At 43.1% G+C, this 18,243-nt stretch overlaps 1 protein-coding gene across 5 annotated transcripts in view; it reads left to right on the forward strand.

Annotated features, from left to right (window-relative positions):
• The first annotated feature begins 5,390 nt into the window (after positions 1-5,390).
• The window catches only part of safb (scaffold attachment factor B), a 57,012-nt gene continuing 44,159 nt past the window's right edge, over positions 5,391-18,243 (forward strand). For 3 of the 5 annotated variants that reach the window (XR_010957884.1, XM_067968012.1, XM_067968011.1), the window contains exons 1-5: positions 5,391-5,626; positions 7,002-7,089; positions 7,429-7,490; positions 14,554-14,799; positions 16,267-16,344. Coding sequence is in view for 4 of the 5 variants with exons in the window: in XM_067968012.1 (XP_067824113.1) it covers positions 5,477-5,626; positions 7,002-7,089; positions 7,429-7,490; positions 14,554-14,799; positions 16,267-16,344 (624 nt within the window). In the remaining variant the exon portion in view is untranslated. The remainder of the gene's footprint in view (positions 5,627-7,001; positions 7,090-7,428; positions 7,491-14,553; positions 14,800-16,266; positions 16,345-18,243) is intronic. The other 2 variants (XM_067968009.1, XM_067968013.1) reach the window with 2 other exon arrangements.

Below are 18,243 nucleotides of genomic sequence, written 5' to 3' on the forward strand. Positions count from 1 at the left end.
GCTGAAAGAGACACAATGGGCCGAATAGCATCCTTCTGGTGCTGATTCATTCCATGGTTTCATGAATATAAACCAAATGCCAGAGGCAGACTGAGCTGATGAGCAGATCCCTTAGGAGCCAATGAACCCTCGGGTAGATGAAACTTTAGCAGGAGATGAACCTTAGCTGCTGATCTGCTTAGCATAAAATAGATTGATTGTGGGTGAGCTGATTTTTTTTTGACTATATTGCTGTTGTATTCGTAAACTGTACTATGCCTTCCTTTTGCTGAACTAAGCCACCTGAAGTAAGATTTACATACGTGGAGAAATCTGATGCTAAACAAAATTAATTCTTTAAACTTTGGTGTGATTAACCACACTATTTATTGGTGTGGTTAACTGTACTCCAGCCTAAGGCATGATTCCCCTCTCCCTGGTTAGTGAATTGCAGTCTGGTTCACCAGAGATAGCATTCAGGAGAGAGGTATTTAAGATAGAATTTCTCAGGTCCCGACCCCATCTGTCGTGACAAACTCCAGCGTGCTCATCTATTGCGCGTGAAGCGACTACCCTGTTGTCACAAATTCCACCGCAAGCTAAGTGGTTCACCACCCTAGACATATCAAACAGGTTTTGGAGTATCCCAGTGGCCTGGGAGGACCAGTATAAGTTTGCTTTCACATTCAACAACACGTGCTTACCCCTAGGGTTCCAGAACTCACCAACAATATTGCATAAGCGAATGGCACAGGCGCTGAAGAACTTCTCTAGACCAGAGTGTTTACTGCAATATGCGGATGATTTACTGTTCGCCACAGAAACAGCCGATAAGCACAAGGAACTGTTACTGGAAACACAGCTCCTACAGCTTAGTGTCACTTTTCTCAGCATGACTGTCACCAGTGGGCTGGAGCCCTGATCAGCATAAAGTGGACATCATCCTGAAGCTTCTGCCAACATCAAAGACTGCTTTGAGATCCCTCTTGGGGCTTGTCGGCTACTAAAGATAGTTTATCCCAGTTTGCGGAAGTTGCCAAACCACCATATGATCTTTCAAAAAGGCACAGCATCCCAATGATTGGATGAAGGATAAATAGACAGAAGAACACAACAAGGTGGTGCAACAGCTTGAGCGTGGGGTTATGCAAGCTACCTGCTTGGTTTCCCCTCAAACCTCAACCTTTCCATGTCGAGGTTGCGGCCTTAGAACAAAGCTTGGCAGGAACGGTTCAGACCAATTGCTTTTGCATCATGTATTCTCACAGGCGTAGAGAAAACGAACAATGCATGCAAGCGCCAATTATTAACAACATTCTGGGCGATAAAGCACTTCACCTTGTATCACTTGGCTTCAAGAAGTGATCCTCCATTCACCACATACCCCCTTGAACTTGTTAATGCGAAGGGGGATACACTGGTATCGTCAGCAAAACTCAGCCACCGGAATTTGTTATTGCAAGGCAGACATCTGGACATCACCCTTGTTACTAGCCCAATTACCGTATTCAGGGAACCCACACACACGTCCACTGCCCATTCTCCAATTCAACGCCCCACTATTTCAGTCCAAAGAAATACCCGGGGCTATGAATGTGTACATTGGCTGTTAATACATGAGGAGCCATCAAACTCATACAGGGTTCGCTGTTTATCTTCCACACAGGGTCTCTCCTCTAAATTAACATTTCATTCCACTCAATATGCAGAATTGGCAGCACTATATTAGAAACAAGTAACGGCACTTGTAACGTCTTTATATTCTAAAAACAAGTTTTGTTCTACAGATAGTATATGCTAGTCTAATGCAGCTAACATAAAATGATGCCCAAGATCAGAAAAATAATAAACAAGTGATCATGAGAGAACAAGGGTACATGACTAGAGCCATATAAGTATTAGCTGAAAGGTAAAAAGTTTGAGTCAGTCAGAAAAACAACTGAGGTCAACGTTCCTCCCTGTAGGAATGCGTAATATTGCTTTAGCTGGTAAATTGGTAGCAATTTGACTTGTTAACTGTACCTTGTTTTGTATTGAATAAAATTATTTAATTACCACGACCATTTGGTATAGTCTCCTTCTGATTTTCTTACATATGCTTTCTCCCTCACTACTTCAGGGCTCTCCTACTGAAGATCACAAAAGGTGCACTCACTCCACAGTAATTTACATTTGAGTAAATCCCCTCCTGTAGGGCTGCAGTGATTCAAAGATGTACCTTTGTATCTTTGCAGATAGCTGCTGCAGGCTGCTCATGGTGAACTTAAAGGATGTAACTCCCTGCTACTGGCAAATACCATAAGCTTGTAGCCTTTCAGATGCTTTTTTCCCTTTTCTGTCTCTTCCACTTGCTCCTCCTCTTCTGAGTTATTCTTCATCTGGTGGCCTGTCCTCAAACTCACCAACTATATTTTCTGCGGTGATATTATCCCGTGCTGGCGCTAGTGGCATGTGGTGTGCTTGTTACAACATGCTGTGAAGTACTTTGAGTGTCGTCACTCATTCTTGCCTCTTCTTCTTGGAAGGGACCTACAGGAAAAGAAAATTATTAAGATTTACAATGCAACTCCCCTTGACAATAGCTTCCAAGACAAGCAAGGTAAAATGTCTTCTGTGCATCATGCGTGAGTAACACATGTAACTCATTGTTACAAATTTGCAGGTCTGCAGAAAATATTCTCTTGGGTTCAGCATCACTCCTACAATTCGGGGAGTTCCTTTGCTATCCAATTAAACAATTGCGTGCCCGAGAATTGTAACGATATTGTTGCATATACTGGATATGGATACCACGACCTCACGTTTATCTATTGAGATGAGATCAACAGTGGACCAACAAACTGGTTTATTTTATATAGAATACTTGAGTGAACAAAAGACTCTTTTCCAGCAAGGCTCAATCAATTCCTATGACTTCTTATATCAAAACTACAAAATATGCAACCCTACCTCTCTTACAGGCTAAGCTCACTCCTCTCGAGCAGTCCCTGAACTAACTAGCACTAACCTTTTCTCTTGCAGGCTGTATGAATTCATTTCACGTTCTAGAGCCTCACAGCCTCCCTCTGGCTGACGATATAGTGAGTCATCTCTTCCTCTGACTGCTTAAGATGCAGAGTCCCTTAGACTCACTTCTCCAGAGACAGACAGACAAAGGCTGACCTCTCCCTCAGCTCTGTGCCAAAGATTGGCTCAACAAGCTGCCAATCAAAGCGACCACCGTGAATGAGAAGCATGTCTCGTGAACTGCTATGGAACGTGCTCAATGACTCCATATTATCTTAAAACTAAAGATGTGTACAATCTTGATTGCTGTTCCATCTGATAATCTAACTAACTATCCTAATCAGCATTCTTTATATAATCACTGAATCTAACTTCATAGCAAAATCGTAACATATTAAACAAAATTCCTTCTGGGTCAAGTACGTAAAATTCCCAATGTTACACCCTGCTGCAAGGATCAGGCAAGGCTGTGACAACATGGAGGATCGTGAATCCTGCGTGATACTTGCTGTGTGACATCATCTCGACTCCACAGTGCCATCTCTCACATTCCATCTTCTTCAGTAAGACAGGTTTACCTCCTGCCTTCATTCTTTCCCAACGGTTGTGGACAGCCTTGGCCTGTAACCAGAGCACAGCAATGTTAGCCAGTGGCTCAGCAAAGAAAGCAATATCTATGACCTGAAAATATCTCTACCTGGCCCAGACATTTCCCACTAATTTGGTTCTATTCTTGTCAGAAGTCTTGTGGGTGACCTGCAGGAAATCGGTGCATGGAATTTGTCACCCATGTCAATGTGCCATGCAGCTTCTGTAAAATGAAGGTGTGTAACAAATAGAAAATGCAAGGTAGCAGCTCTGCAGTTGCTTTCCCTAAGAATACAGCAAATGGTGAGTTACAACAGGGCCACATATTTTATGAAGGAAAAGTACATGTGTATGCTAAAGTGAAAACACTTACTTTGGCACTTCCAGTATCATTCATTCCCAGATCCAGCAGATCTGGGATACAGCAGGTTTCAGAGGGAGGTAGCCTTCTGCCATGAAGAGAGACACTATTTTGGCACACCTCTTATCAGGATCTCCAGTGCATCCAGGCTGAATACTGGATTCTTCCCAAAGGCCATCCTTGCACAAATTGAACCAGTATTATACACCACAAGCAAAGAACTGTCCAATGAGCTCTTCATGGGCCAGCAGCAACTTTTTAACAGCTGCTGGCTGGCTCACTGAATTTTTCACAAGGCAGTCAACCAGCACTGAAGCCTCACTCTTTCTGCATGTTTTCTATTTTGAGGGAGCCCAATGAAATGAGGGGATGGGGCATAATTTGGAAATTTGGCTATGCTAGCCCTCTCACACCAGGCACATCACCAAGTGCTGCAGAGCACCACTTTTCATGGACGCTAGAAAAATCATGGCTTTTTAAAAAAAGCTTAATCAATGGAGCAGTACTGGCTTGAAGTACCAACGTGAAAGGGTATACAGTAGGGGCACACATCCTCCTTCGTTGGCAGGCTTATGCTCCCAACAATGCTGACCTGTCAATCATTGCTACATACTTCCCACCATAAGCCTCAGATTGTTCCCCTCTCATGTCTGGTGCAAAAGAAAAATCCAAAACACAAATCCCAACACTTTTCCATGTTTGAGCACGGTGGTCTTCGGCCTTTGGAAGGGCCTGTTTTCCCACAGAACTTTGCTATGCAGGACGGGCGCACTGTGTAATAACCATTCCCTCTCTTTTTAGAGGCGAGGAGCCCGCCAATTTGGAGGGGGCGCATGAGCACACAGTCCCGTGCGGAGGCGGCGGGAGGCCATATTTAGAACATTTCCTGTGGGCTTTTGACCATCATTCTGTCGCAGTACAAGGGCGTTTGCAAAACTACTTTCACACCCCACCCCCCTCCTCCTCCTCCTTTTTTTACCTCACCCGCCCATACCCACCTTCAAGTCACAGGCCTAAATCTCACTGAAGTACAAAAATTCAGGAATGTTCCAGACGGCTGCAGCTCGTCAATCACGAACAGTGACCATAAAGGGGATGAAGCTGGTCCACCATTCGAGGAGCCTGGAATCTTAACCCATAGAGCTTCGAACTCGGCAGCCGGTCTCGGGATTAATGACGGACGCAAACCGCTGACAGCCCGTGAACGAGGCAAATTCCCGCCTCCACTGTGCGTCGTGCCTCATTCACGTGAGCAACTGAAACCACATGGCCAACCTGCCCAAACGTTCGTCCATGTACTTCAGCCGCTCACCTACCGTGTCCTTTTATTATTATGCACGAAGCCGCTTTTATTCGGTAGTGTGCGCCGATATTGTCTCTTGCGACCGTTGCCTCTTCACGCATGCGCGCTTTACATCTGTTGGGCCGGCGTGGCTACCGCGCGTGCGCAGTAAGCGGCAGCGGCGCCGGTTTCCCCTTGAAGCAGGAGGCGCCATTTTGTCGAGTTGTTGTGTTGCAGTTGGAGCGCGGTAGATCGCAGTGATGGCGGCGGAGAGCGCGGCTGTGGCTCCGGCGGCGGATGAGCTGCGCAGGATCACCGAGCTTAGGGTGGTGGACCTGAAAGCGCAGCTGAAGAAGAGAAACCTCGACACCAGCGGCAACAAGAGCGTCCTGGTGGAGCGGCTCCGCAAGGTGAGAGGCCTCCGCGGCGCGCTACCAACTGCGAGGCCTTGTCACCAGGCCGTTCAAAAGATGATCGGTAGCCTCGCAGGCCTTCTGGTGTTCAAGTTCGTCCCCCCTCCCCTGACACCCACTGTGGGCCTCTGGCCTGGTAGATAAGGCCACCGATCCCATTGCCTCCTCGGCAGTCGATTTGCTGCGGAATCCCGCTTCGTGTTTGCTGCCGCCCTCGCGTTCTGGTTCATATCAAATTCCTTACCCCTAACGAGATTTCGCCGTTTAAACCCCATCCTCCTCCGAACAAATATGTTTTTTTTTAAATCAGGTTTTCAGTAAAATTTTAACGAATGTTATCTCCAGTCCAACATCTCTCTCGCACCTAAATCTTTCGTCTAAAATTTGTAGTGAGAATTTCCACTAGAATGATTTAAAGTGCATCGCACTCGCTGCATTTAGGCGCGCACTGACTTTCGTTGCTTTAGAGCGGCGTTGCTCCATTTTTGTGCATAAACCCAAGAAAAGATTCTCACTGGAATGGGTTTTTTTTGTTCGCGTAAGTGCCACGTGTTATCTGGGACGAACCTGTACCCTATCCCTAGTTCTTGATCGAAAGGATTGCGGATCCTAATTTGGAAATTTAGTAAAGTACAGTATAGTTGAGAAATTAACATATGCAGGAAGGTCGTGTCAGGAAATGTCATTCAGTAAATGTGCGAATTCATTGGTTATCAACGTCACACGAGGCCTTGAACTGAAGTATCTTTTAGGGAAATTGTTGATTAAAGTTGCCCTAGTCCACCTCTAAATCGATTGGAGTAACAAACCGAATGTTCATTCTTTTCTAACGCCCACAGTCTGAGTTGCAAAACTAGGAGGGGTAGACACTAGTCTGCAATTCAAAATTGGTGGTTGCAGGAGTGTAGCAGTGCTGGATGGCAGGGTGATTTTAATAAGGTCTAATTAGGATGAAATTCCTCCATGCTACTTTTAACCATTTGGTTAGTGTGTTTGGGTGGAATTCTTTTTTTTAGTTTAAGCCCCTTAAAAAAAAAGTTGGGGGGAGGGGGATGGGTGGGAATGTGTCCCTCCACTGACACTGGGTAAACCAATGTCATCTTGATTGATCAAATACTAAAACCAATTAAATAATGTTATTCTCCGTGTCGAGGATACACTTCAGTCCCTGTGGTCTAATTACAATTTCAATAAAGTCCTCAAGCAGTTTGTTTTAATTATTTTAACTTAGTTAAAATAGCTATAGAGTATATGTAAATTCATTGGGTTGTTAAGCATTTCCATTTTAGATGTCTGAATATATTCCCGCAAGTGTTTTTTAAAAAGAGTTTTCTTATTTTTCTCCTATAATAATTGCCATCTCTGCCTTCAGGCAATAGAAGAGGAAGGAGGGAATCCTGATGAAATTCCAATTGCAGCAGACACTCCAGGACGAAAAATACCAAAGCGAACAGGAAAAGGTAGTATGTGTATGTGTATATATATATACGTATAACACACATCCTGTAAGTGGAACACTCAACACTTCCCCATGACCATTTCTCTATCTCACCCTTCTGACTTGCTGTGAGCAATCCCATGGAAGATCTGCTAATCATACTGCTAATATTAAATGTCTTGTGTATACTTCATTCCTACAAGTTTAACACTTAGTTGCTATAGCACTTTTTCTTGTCACATTTTGTTGACGACGCTCCTAAGTCAATCCAATGACTCACCATGAGCAATCTTACATGAGATCTGAGTGTATCCCTTAATAAAATTTAAATCTTGAAGCTTGTTTATACTCTTTTGGGTAGGTCGGAGAGCAGAGGATGATGGAACAGATGACGGTCTGGAGGAGGATTCTGGAGATGGACAGGTTGGTCATTGGACAAAACTGCATTGTTTTTAGGATCTGTTGCATAGTTAGATATTTGAAGACTAAAACACTAGCTGTGGAATTATGCAGTGACTGATTTTTTTTTAGTGTTTCACATTTTACACTCCTGTATTTATCTTAATGCTGAACATTCACGTTTGGTGCAAATTGTTTGATTGGTCTTGCACTTTATGGTTCTTTCAAAGTAATGTAGCAAGAGTTCAGTACATTAGTGAGTTTACCCAAAATTGCATGTTAGAGGCATCTAAACTACATTTCAAAAGTACTATTTGTTTCATTTATTCCTTTCCCCCAACAAATGATGTACGTTAATTGGTATGTTTGTTTTTATAAAGGAATAGATGCACAATTTAAAAACTAATCTATTCATCCAGTTAATTGTTCTGCAAAGGAGTTTTTTTTTTAAAACAAAGAAAAAATGCAGTAGCCAGCCCACTTTGATATAGTGAAACTCTTTTAATGTTGATGTGCAGCTAAATTACCTATATTTTATAGTACACCGGCTCTCTTAAAGCTGTGTTTTTGTATGTAGAGAATCATGAAAAAGAACTAGAAAGCACCCTGGAGCCTTTATATCTTACGTTTCTTCAGAATTTACACTTCGGTGCCTTAAATGTCTTCAAGGGTCCCTTTCTATTTTGTGCACCCTAGTAATAAATACATATTCTAATGGCATTCTGGCTGCTTAGCAGCCTGTAGAACATTGTTGTCCAATAAAAATTACCGACTAGCCCCATGCATTAACGTTAGCAGGTAAAATGCACCTCACGTGTGTATTTACTTAGCAAACATCTACTATCATTTAGTAACCAAGGAAATAAAGTACTCGCAACAATCAAAAATTTGTACACTCTGCCTTTTGTCTTACCATTTTACCAACAAACACAAAAATTAAAAGCACGTGTGCAAATATGAGTATTGAGATCACATGCCCATCGACGCTGTCTATAACTCTTTTTATTTACTAATGAGAAATGCAATTCACATCTGGATTCCCCATTCACCACATGTGGTTAGTGGCTAACGTATTGGACAGCACTGCTGTAGAAGATGTAGAAAAGCATTTGGAACCTTTTAATCCTTCTAAATGCGTTGCTTCTGCTCAGATTCTCCAGCTTTTTTTTAGCTTAAGCCCCTTTAAAAAGGGTGGGGGGTAGGTACAAACGTGTCCCTTGACTGAAGACGTTGGGGCAACCCATGTCATCTTGATGACTCAACCACCAAAACCAAACAAATGATAATTTTATTGTCCATGTCTGTTATACACTCCAGTCCCTGTGGTGCCCACTGGTCGCGTTAAGCCTCAAGCGTACCGGCAGACACCACGTGTTCCTTCTCCAGGTCTACCCGGGCGCGGAGAATACTGAGAGAGGCAGACAGCTGAAGCAACCGCCCCCAGGGGCAGCATCTAGCCTGAACCTGTAGAAGGTCATCTTGACCAGGGTCAGGAGCAGATGCATGAGGGGATCCTCCGACTCGTCCGCCCCCCTTTACTGGGTGGCCAAAGATTAGGAAAGTGGGACTGACGTGCAACCGGAACTTGAGCAGCTCCTTCAAATATTGAAACGGGCTGACGGGCTGCAACCACTCACACTCAATATAAATGTGGAAAACGGACTCATCCAGGCCACAGAAATTACAGGCAGCCTGGGAGTCCGAAAAACGGCTTAACAGCCTGTTTGCGGGACTGCTCCGTGCAACGCACTCCACCCCATATCCCCAGTAGTGCAGGGAAGGACTCCCACGTAGATCCCTCCATTGGGACCTCCGCCAGACAGCAGAATGATACGCCAAGGCGTGTCCGGATGGAAGGGCGATGAAATGGAGAGTTTGCAGGAGCAGCCTGTACAGGAAACCCCTCCATGCAGAGTGGAATGGCACGGTGGGAATTTCGGAGAGATGGCTCAAGTTGTGAGGCACAGGCCCCTGAGGGAGGTTTCAGGCCCTGCGCCAATGAGAAATTCTGTCTGAGCTTGGTCAGATCGGACGGGATTGCTCAACACGCTGAGCCTTCTCGACACAACTAATGGCTTCGGCTGCGTACCGGACAAAGCGCCAGCACATCCGTTCTGCCAAAGTCCTTGGCGACACCCAGCCCGCTCCTCCGCCATCCAGGATGCCCCTGACTCTGGTTACCTTGCCAGGCAGGGCCCTCTTCAGATTCTCTAGCTTTGTGCCTTAAATATGCTCTGTTTCTTATTCTCTTTTGGATTTCTGAGAAATAAATAGCAGGATGACGTTTTGCCTCCTGGCTGCTTGTAGTGTGTTGAAGGCATGCCGGGATGCACTTGGAGAATCTGTAACTTTTTAATTGTCTGTCTTTTGTGCTGATTGTACAGCCTGGTAGCTTAAATGTCCTTGAAGGGTTCAGTGTTTTGTCACGCTCCCAATACCTATGTAATTAAATTAGAATGGGTACCGCACGGAAGGAGGCCATTTGGCCCATCGAGTCCGTGCCGGCTCTCTGCAAGAGCAGTCCAGCTAGTCCTACTCCCCTCTTACCCCTCCCACCTTATCCCCATACCCCTGCAAATTTTTTCCCTTCAAGTACTTATCCAATTCCCTTTTGAAAGCCACAATTGAATCTGCCTCCATCACCCCCTCGGGCAGTGCATTCCAGATCCTAACCACTCGCTGTGTAAAAAAGTTTTTTCTCACATCGCCTTTGGTTCCTTTGCCAGTCACCTTAAATCTATGTCCTCTGGTTCTTGACCCTTCCGTCAATGGGAACAGTTTCTCTCTGTCTAGACCCCTCGTGGTTTTGAACACCTCTATCAAATCTCCTCTCAACCTTCTATGCTCTAAGGAGAACAACCCCAGCTTCTCCAGTCTATCCACGTAACTGAAGTCCTTCATCCCTTGAACCATTCTACTAAATCTCTTCTGCATCCTCTCTAAGGCCTTCGCATCCTTCCTAAAGTACGGTGCCCAGAACTGGGCACAATACTCCAGTTATGGCCGAATCAGTGTTTTATAAAGATTCATCATAACCTCCTTGCTTTTGTATTCTATGCCTCTATTTATAAAGCCCAGGGCCCAGTATACTTTCTTAACGTGCCCTGCCACCTTCAACGATTTGTGCACATATACCCCCAGATCTCTCTGTTCCTGTATCCCTTCTAGAATTATACCCTTCAGTTTATACCCTTGCATCTTCTCGTTCTTCCTACTGAAATGTATCACCTCACGCTTTTCTGCGTTGAATTTCATCTGCCATGTGTCTGCCCATTCCACCAGCCTGTCTATGTCCTCTTGAAGTCTATTATTACCCTCCTCATTATTCACTACCCATCCAAATTTTGTCATCTGCAAATTTTGAAATTGTGCCCTGTACACCTAAGTCCAGGTCATTAATATATAAAAAAAAGCTTCTAATTGTTTCTTCTGCTCATATTTTACTGCTTTAATTGTGCTCAGACATTTCTTTTTCTGTGTCCCGATCAAATAAATAAATAATGCACCATTGTGACTGCAGCTTGTTGATGTTTTAAAAGAAAATCGAGAAACCATTTCAAGCCTCACAGGAGTGTTTCAAACCTTCCAATTCAATTTTGATGTTTTTGTACAGATGTATGCACTAATATGCTTAGGGTTTCCAGTTTGAATCCAATCAGCATCAACAGTGCCATCATGGGACATCTAGTGTATATTACAATTTTTTTTAGTATAAGAAATTAAAACTGAGCAAAAAGAATCAAATAGGAAGAGACACAGAAAGAAGAAAAAAATGTTAGTAATCCAGTAGCCTTATGTCTTGCAGTACATGTATGTATATTGTGAGTGTATATAAATCCTTGAGTTTTCTTTTGTTTGTCACATTGAAACCCAATGGGTGACGCTGTAATGTCCTATTGATGTCAATGGATCATAACAATAGTTCCTATTTTCCCTTTGTTCAGAGGTGGCGCTGTTACCCTTCTTAAAAAAAAATTATAAGAATGCCTGAAATTCATGCTCCAGGGGTGAAGCTGTAACCTCACCTGTTTTTTTAATGCTTTAAAAGACCCACCATTTCCTCTGACTAAAGCCACTGGAGTTTCACTAATACTATCTGGAGTCAAGATCAAGTGTAGTCCTTCGGTGAAACTGGATCAGAGGCTGGGGGGGGTAATTGGACCAGGGTGTGATGATGTAATTCAGTTGTCATTTTGAAGGCGTACTTTCTACCCTAATTTTTATATTTCCATTATAAATGCCTTTGTCCATATTTCTAATAGAAACTACCTATGTATACTTGTCATACTTTAATTACACCCTTCCGTCTGTGCTGGTAATGGAGTGTGACACGTTTACTTGGGAAGTTTACACTAGAAACATAGAAATAAGAATTTAAAATGGCAAAGTTGACAGGAAGTACATGCAGATGAAAGATTTTTAAAATTATTAATAGGTGGTGTGTGTAGTTGACCTGTGGCACTGCTCACAAGAAGTTGGACAACTGGACTGCTATATCCCCCTCTCGCTCATCTGACCACCTTACTGACATTCTGTGTATTGCTCTCACTGCCCTTTGTTCTCTCGCTTTGAGCCCCATGTTCTTCTGTCTCGATGGCTCCTTTTCAACATTTTTTGTTCTGTCCTACTCCAATTCCACTGCACTGCTACCCTCCCTCTGTTGATATCCCCTATGTCCCACTCTCATGCGCTATATCTCTTTCACTGGGTCCCAACCCCCCTTTCTCACTGCCCCCACAACCATGTGCCTCTCACTTGCTGCCCTCTTATGTTGAACTTTTATTGATACTTCCCCAACCCATTTGTGCTTGGTATTGCCCCCTTCTTGCTGATGTCCTTTGTCTGTGAGGTTGGAACGGGCTGAATTGGAGCAGGCAGCATTTGGAAACTGAGCGGGCCAAAATCATGGCATTCAAAGTTGGGTGGCTGGAATGTGGGAATCCAAAGGACCGAAGGGAATGAAATTAAGAAGCTGGAGGCCTGGGAAAACTTAAAAGTTAGAAAAATTATTGGCAAATTGAACGCTTTCCTGTTTACTTAACTCACGGTGGAGGCATTGGTTATGATCTTCCAAAATTCTCTAGATTCTGGAATGGTCCAAGTGGACTGGAAGGTGGCAAATGTTACCCCACTATTCAAGAAGGAAGGGAGAGAGAAAACAGGGAACTACAGGCCAGTTAGCCTGACATCGGTTGTCGGGAAAATGCTGGAATCCATTATCAAGGAAGTAGTAACAGGGCATTTAGAAAATCATACTATGATTAGGCAAAGTCAATATGGTGTTATGAAAGGGAAATCGTGTTTGACAAATTTATTAGAGCTTTTTGAGGATGTAACTATCAGGGTAGATAAAGGGGAACCAGTGGATCTAGTATATTTGGATTTGCAAAAGGCATTCGATAAGTTGCCACATAAAAGGTGGTTGTATAAGGTAAGGGCTCATAGGATTGGGTAATATATTAGCATGGATAGACGATTGGCTAAAGGACAGAAACGAGAGTAGGGATAAACTGGTCATTCTCAGGTTGGCAATCTAACTAGTGGGGTGCCGCAAGGTTCGGTGATTGGGCCTCAGCTATTTACAATCTATATTAATGACTTAGATGAAGGGACCGAGTGTAATGTATCCAAGTTTGCTGACGATACAAAGCTAGGTGGGAAAGTAAGCTGCGAGGAGGACAGAGTCGGCAAAGGGATATAGACAGATTGTGAGTGGGCAAGAAGGTGACAGATGGAGTATAATGTGGGGAAATGTGACGTTATTCACTTTGGTAGGAAGAATAGAAAAACAGAATATTTTTCAAATGGTGAGAAACTATTAAATGTTGGTGTTCAGAGATACTTGGGTGTCCTTGTACAAGGACTCTAGGGGAATCAAGGGATATGGGGATCGGGCGGGAAAGTGGAGTTGAGGTCGAAGATCAGCCATGATCTGATTGAATGGCGGAGCAGGCTCGAGGGGCCGTATGGCCTACTCCTGCTCCTATTTCTTATGTTCTTATAAAATAAACATGGCCAACAGAGAAGTTTTTTTAAAACTGCTCTGCAGAGGCACTCAGTAGTCAAAGCCTGCAGTCAGACTGTCACATAACACTAAAATACCCATAGATGTCACAGGCAAAAAGGTTCCATATTACTTGTTAATGTAAATATGGCAGGACATACCAATTTCATTATATCTGTTATACGGTTATTAAACTAGTCGATCTCCCATGGTGTGCATGGGATTGGGAAATCACAAGTGTAGTCTTTAGATTGATGGAGTTGAAGATAATTGAACCATCAGTGACGAATGATGGAGGCCAGTAAAAGCCTTGAGCGGGGAGGGGGGAAGTGAGGTTAGACACTGGGTGACGGTAGAGAAGGGTAAAGGAGGAAAATAGAGCATGGTTAACAGAGGCCAGAAAGGAAGGAACAAGGCTGAAGCTCAGGTGCAGTATTGGAACCAGTAATGCCAGTACAATGTCCAGCCAGTGCAGGGGATGGGAGGAGGGAGGATCCAGCCCTCTCCTTCTGGCACTGCTGTTCCCAGTGGCTTCCCTCTGAGAAGCTTCTCACACCAGCCCAAGTCTCATGGGAGCTATCGGCAACACAGGGATGGGTAGGTGGGATATTGGGAGCCACACAGAAACCAGGGGAAGCAAAATATCTGCGAGAAGAATTGGAAGGTGGAAAGCGACACTGGGTAAATCTGTCCGAGTTAGTGATGCAAGAAGGGCTGCATCGGAGCCAGGCTACAGATAACGGGGCGTGGGGTATGGAACTGCGGCAGTGCCGGAGCCACAGAGCAAGCAGTGCACAATCCTAGTTTTATATAAATAGCTGAGGCAGCAGTAGCGCTGGGGGAGAGCAGGCCTGGCATGAAAATGCAGCAGCATAGGAAGGAGAAATAGTAGTGTTGAAGCTCCAGGAATTCTGTAAGGGAGAAAAACTTTTTTTTTAAAAAAAGATTTCTGAAGAATAGATTTGAAAGCTAGATCTTCAGTATGGGTAACTTGGCTCTGTATCAGCTTTGAGTCCTGTACAATAAGTGTTTCCTGGCCTATTGATAGTCACTCCCTAAAGTAATGTGCATATTTCATTGCAGGAGGATATTGAAGCCAGTGTTGACCAATTACAGGACATTTCAGCATTGGATGTTAATTTTGGGAATGAAACTGACATCGAAGGTGCAATGGCAGGGTGTGCTGATGAAAATGAGATTGAACAAATCACAGCGTCTTTAACCGGGAATATTGAACACGTTGGACTACCTGTAGAGATCACTATGGAGCTGCCTTTGGAGATGGGTACAGAAGAACCTCTGATTCTAACCTCCGATCTTCCAGCCGAAGTATGAAGAATTTAAATTAACTCACTCTTTTCATGGATGTATATTTGCATTCAATTGTGGTTGGATAGAATCAAGTGTAATGGGAACAAAGCTGGACTTGGAATTTGGCTTATTCTGGAAAGGACTGGATGGTGCAACGGGTTACAAAACTGTCCTTTTTGTCTTTTGAGACCTGGGTTCAAATCCCACCCAGACTCACAAGATGAAAGCTTCCTCTTTGGCTGTACTTGAAATTAATAATTTTCTGAGAGTGCAAGTAGATAGGCCATAAATAGGCCCACAGCATTTTAGATTTTATAAATAGGGGCATGAAGCACAAGAGTAAAGAATTCATAATTTTGTGCAAAATATTGGTGAGGCCACAGTTGGAGTACTGTGTTCAGTTTTGGGCACCCAATTATAGATAGGACATTAAAACCATAGATAATGTATTGTGGAGATTCACCAGGCAAATGTCTGGGATGGGAAACTCAAGTTATGAAGAGAAACATGAAATATTGGGACTATTTCCATTGGAGCAGCGAAGGCTAAAAGGGCATTTTAAGAGATTTTTAAGATTATGAACAGTTTTAATAAAGTGAATAGGGAAAGACTATTTCCTCTGGTTGGGGAATCAGTGATAAGTGGTCATCAATTTAAATTCTTTAGAATGAGTAGAGAGATTCAAAATTGCTCTACTAGGAGGGAGTTGTTAGCACATGAAATGCTTTGCCACAGGTAGAATCCATTGTATCTTTTAAGGAGAAATTAAATCAATATTTGAAGTAGAGGAAGATACAGTGGTATTAGTTTTGGATTCTCTAGCAACGAGCCTGCTAAACTTGTGAGATTCTGATTTTAGTCTCAATCTAGTTTGCGTTGAGCATAGGACTCCCATCTGCCAACAAATTGGCAATCTCAGCCACAGTGGGTGGTGTAAAGAATGGGAAAAGGGTGCACTGTTGTAATAGCAGAGGTGTGGTGTTCCTTGGTTGGAATTATGCTGGAGCAGAGCAGAGTAGAACGAACTGTACTCATTAATTCACAATATACCTGAACTGGGTAGTGCTAATAATTATAATGCCAATACTGGGTGTCAAATGTGGGAGTGTTCTTCAACCCAGCAATGATGACCCTCAATTTGAACAGCAAAGAGTTGGAAATTTGCATGGGTGAACTGTAGTTCTAAGAAACGGGGATCTTTTTGACATGGAGAATGATTTTTGTAACAATCTGACTTTGCGCATCAGAAATTCACTTTAATTTTCAACTTAGTCCAACGTAAGTAATGTCAGTATAAGAATTAAGTCTTGAAAGGGGCAACTGAATCCAGCTAATTCTGCTGCTATAGGGTCACTTTGCTGAAGGATTTGAAACAAAACTTGTTTACATGCAGCATTTTTGACTGCACACATTCAAACGGCTTGTTGGCATGTCAGTTTGAAACCTTTTTGCCTAAAGAATTTAATGCTTCTTGTAATGTTTCAGATTGTGGATGAACCAAAGGAGATGATGGACACAGAGATGCCTTACACCGCTGAGGAGGAATCCATGTCAATTAAAGAAGTAGGGTGCAATTTTGAGATTGTTCATTTTAACAGGCCACTAAAAAGGCATCTTGGAATAAAAGCAATTTTGCAGTGGAAGCTATGTAGATTTAGTGGTAATGTTAATGCTGCTGATATATAAAGTTTAAATTTGTGTGAAACTGATATTACAAGCTTGTTTTATATTCAACAAGTTTGATATTGCTTTCATGCCAGTAATTTGCTGGTGTAGCTGTAATAAATTCTATTTTCTTTCCTGCTTTTGGTCTTAGAACTAAAATATTGTAGAATTATTAATTTCACTGTTTTAAAAAAAACTATCTTTGTGGATCATGAGTTCTGCAGAATTTTATTCATAGTTATTATTTGCAGGTTAGGCAGTACTGTGGGCTAAAAAGCAATAGTCAGTAACAAGTGTAACCAATTTACAATCAGGAAAACTTCGTAGCATTATAAATACAAGAAAGCAAAACATTCGTCAAAGGGAATGTTTTGAATGTACTTGTTCTTAGCAATTGACTATGTACATATATAGGAGTGGACAAGTGCCCTTTACTTTTCGATGCGCATTGCTAACGATGCCCCAAGTTAGGAAGTAGAATGAAAATAAAAAGTGTGCAGTCACTGTAATTCGTGTGACCAGTGACCATGCCCTACTGATATTCCAGGGAGTAACACAGTTCACCTGTATTGATAGCTTACGATTACACAGCACCTTTTAAAGTAGCAGAATATCCAAAGGCACTTTACAAGGGAGGAGAATTTGGAATCTAGGCAGGACCTGGGAGAAGAGTTAGGGGAGATGACCAAAGATGAGGTCAAAGAGTAAGTTTTGAGGAGACTTTTGAAGATTGGAAGAATTGAAGCACAGCAGAGGGATTTTGGAAAAAGCATTTGAGACCAAGCCTGTGATAGTTGGAGACACTGCCAATTGATGGTACATAGGGGTGGGGGACACAATAATCCAGACTTAGAAGAGTGGAGGGTACAGGCTGGAATGTAAAGATAGAGGAGATTGATGAGGTATGGTCAGATTGCACCATGGAGGGATTTGTAAATCAGTACATTGGGAAATAGGAAACCAATGGAGGTTGGTGAGGATGATAGGTGTGCAGGACTTCAGAAAAGGATCCTGTATATGGAATTTGTTATGGTTATTGCTTCTGCTATATCTCCATAACTTCTTTCAGTATTCTGATGCATACCATCTGCACCCGGTGACTTCTACATTTAGCCCCTTTTTAATAGTTTCCTTTAGAATACGGCCCATATGTTTTTTTTGCACTTGGGGGTACCCACCACTATAACCCACTGGTTAGCCCATTGTTTGGGATGTTGGGAGAGTGTGCGAGATCCCGGTTGAGTTCATCAACAAGAGAATATTATCTGAGACAAGGCACACTGAACTACTTTCAGAAATGCCTGGAACAGGCACTAGAAGACTGTCCCTTATGACACCATTCAACACATTGTTGCTAAGACAACTTAGCTTCACTGCTTTCTTTGAGTCTCTTATCTGCCCATACATAGATATTGAAGGTGAAGGGGGCCACCTGGATAAAATCCAATGTTTTGAATTCCAGAGAGTGGGGCTGAATGACAAAGAGGAAGGGAAGCTTTAAAGACCAGAGTTAAGAGGACCAAAGGGTACAGGAACAAATATGAGGCTTCAAGTATGTTGAGATCGTGGGGTTTTAAATTGATTACCTTGAGGCACAAGGAGCTAATGTAGGTCAGCGAGAATGGGTGGCGATGGGCAAGTAGGATTTAGCTGTGTTTTGGGTAGGTTGAAGTTTATGGAGGATGAGAGACCAGCTAGAAGGGCATTGAAAATATTGAATTTAGAAGTGACAAATACTTACGGGATTCAGTGGCAGACAGGCTGCAGTAGGAGTGGAGGAGGCTAATGTTCCCAAGC

The sequence above is a fragment of the Heptranchias perlo genome, chromosome 29, assembly GCF_035084215.1.
Source record: "Heptranchias perlo isolate sHepPer1 chromosome 29, sHepPer1.hap1, whole genome shotgun sequence".
NCBI classification, from domain to species: Eukaryota; Metazoa; Chordata; class Chondrichthyes; order Hexanchiformes; family Hexanchidae; genus Heptranchias; species Heptranchias perlo.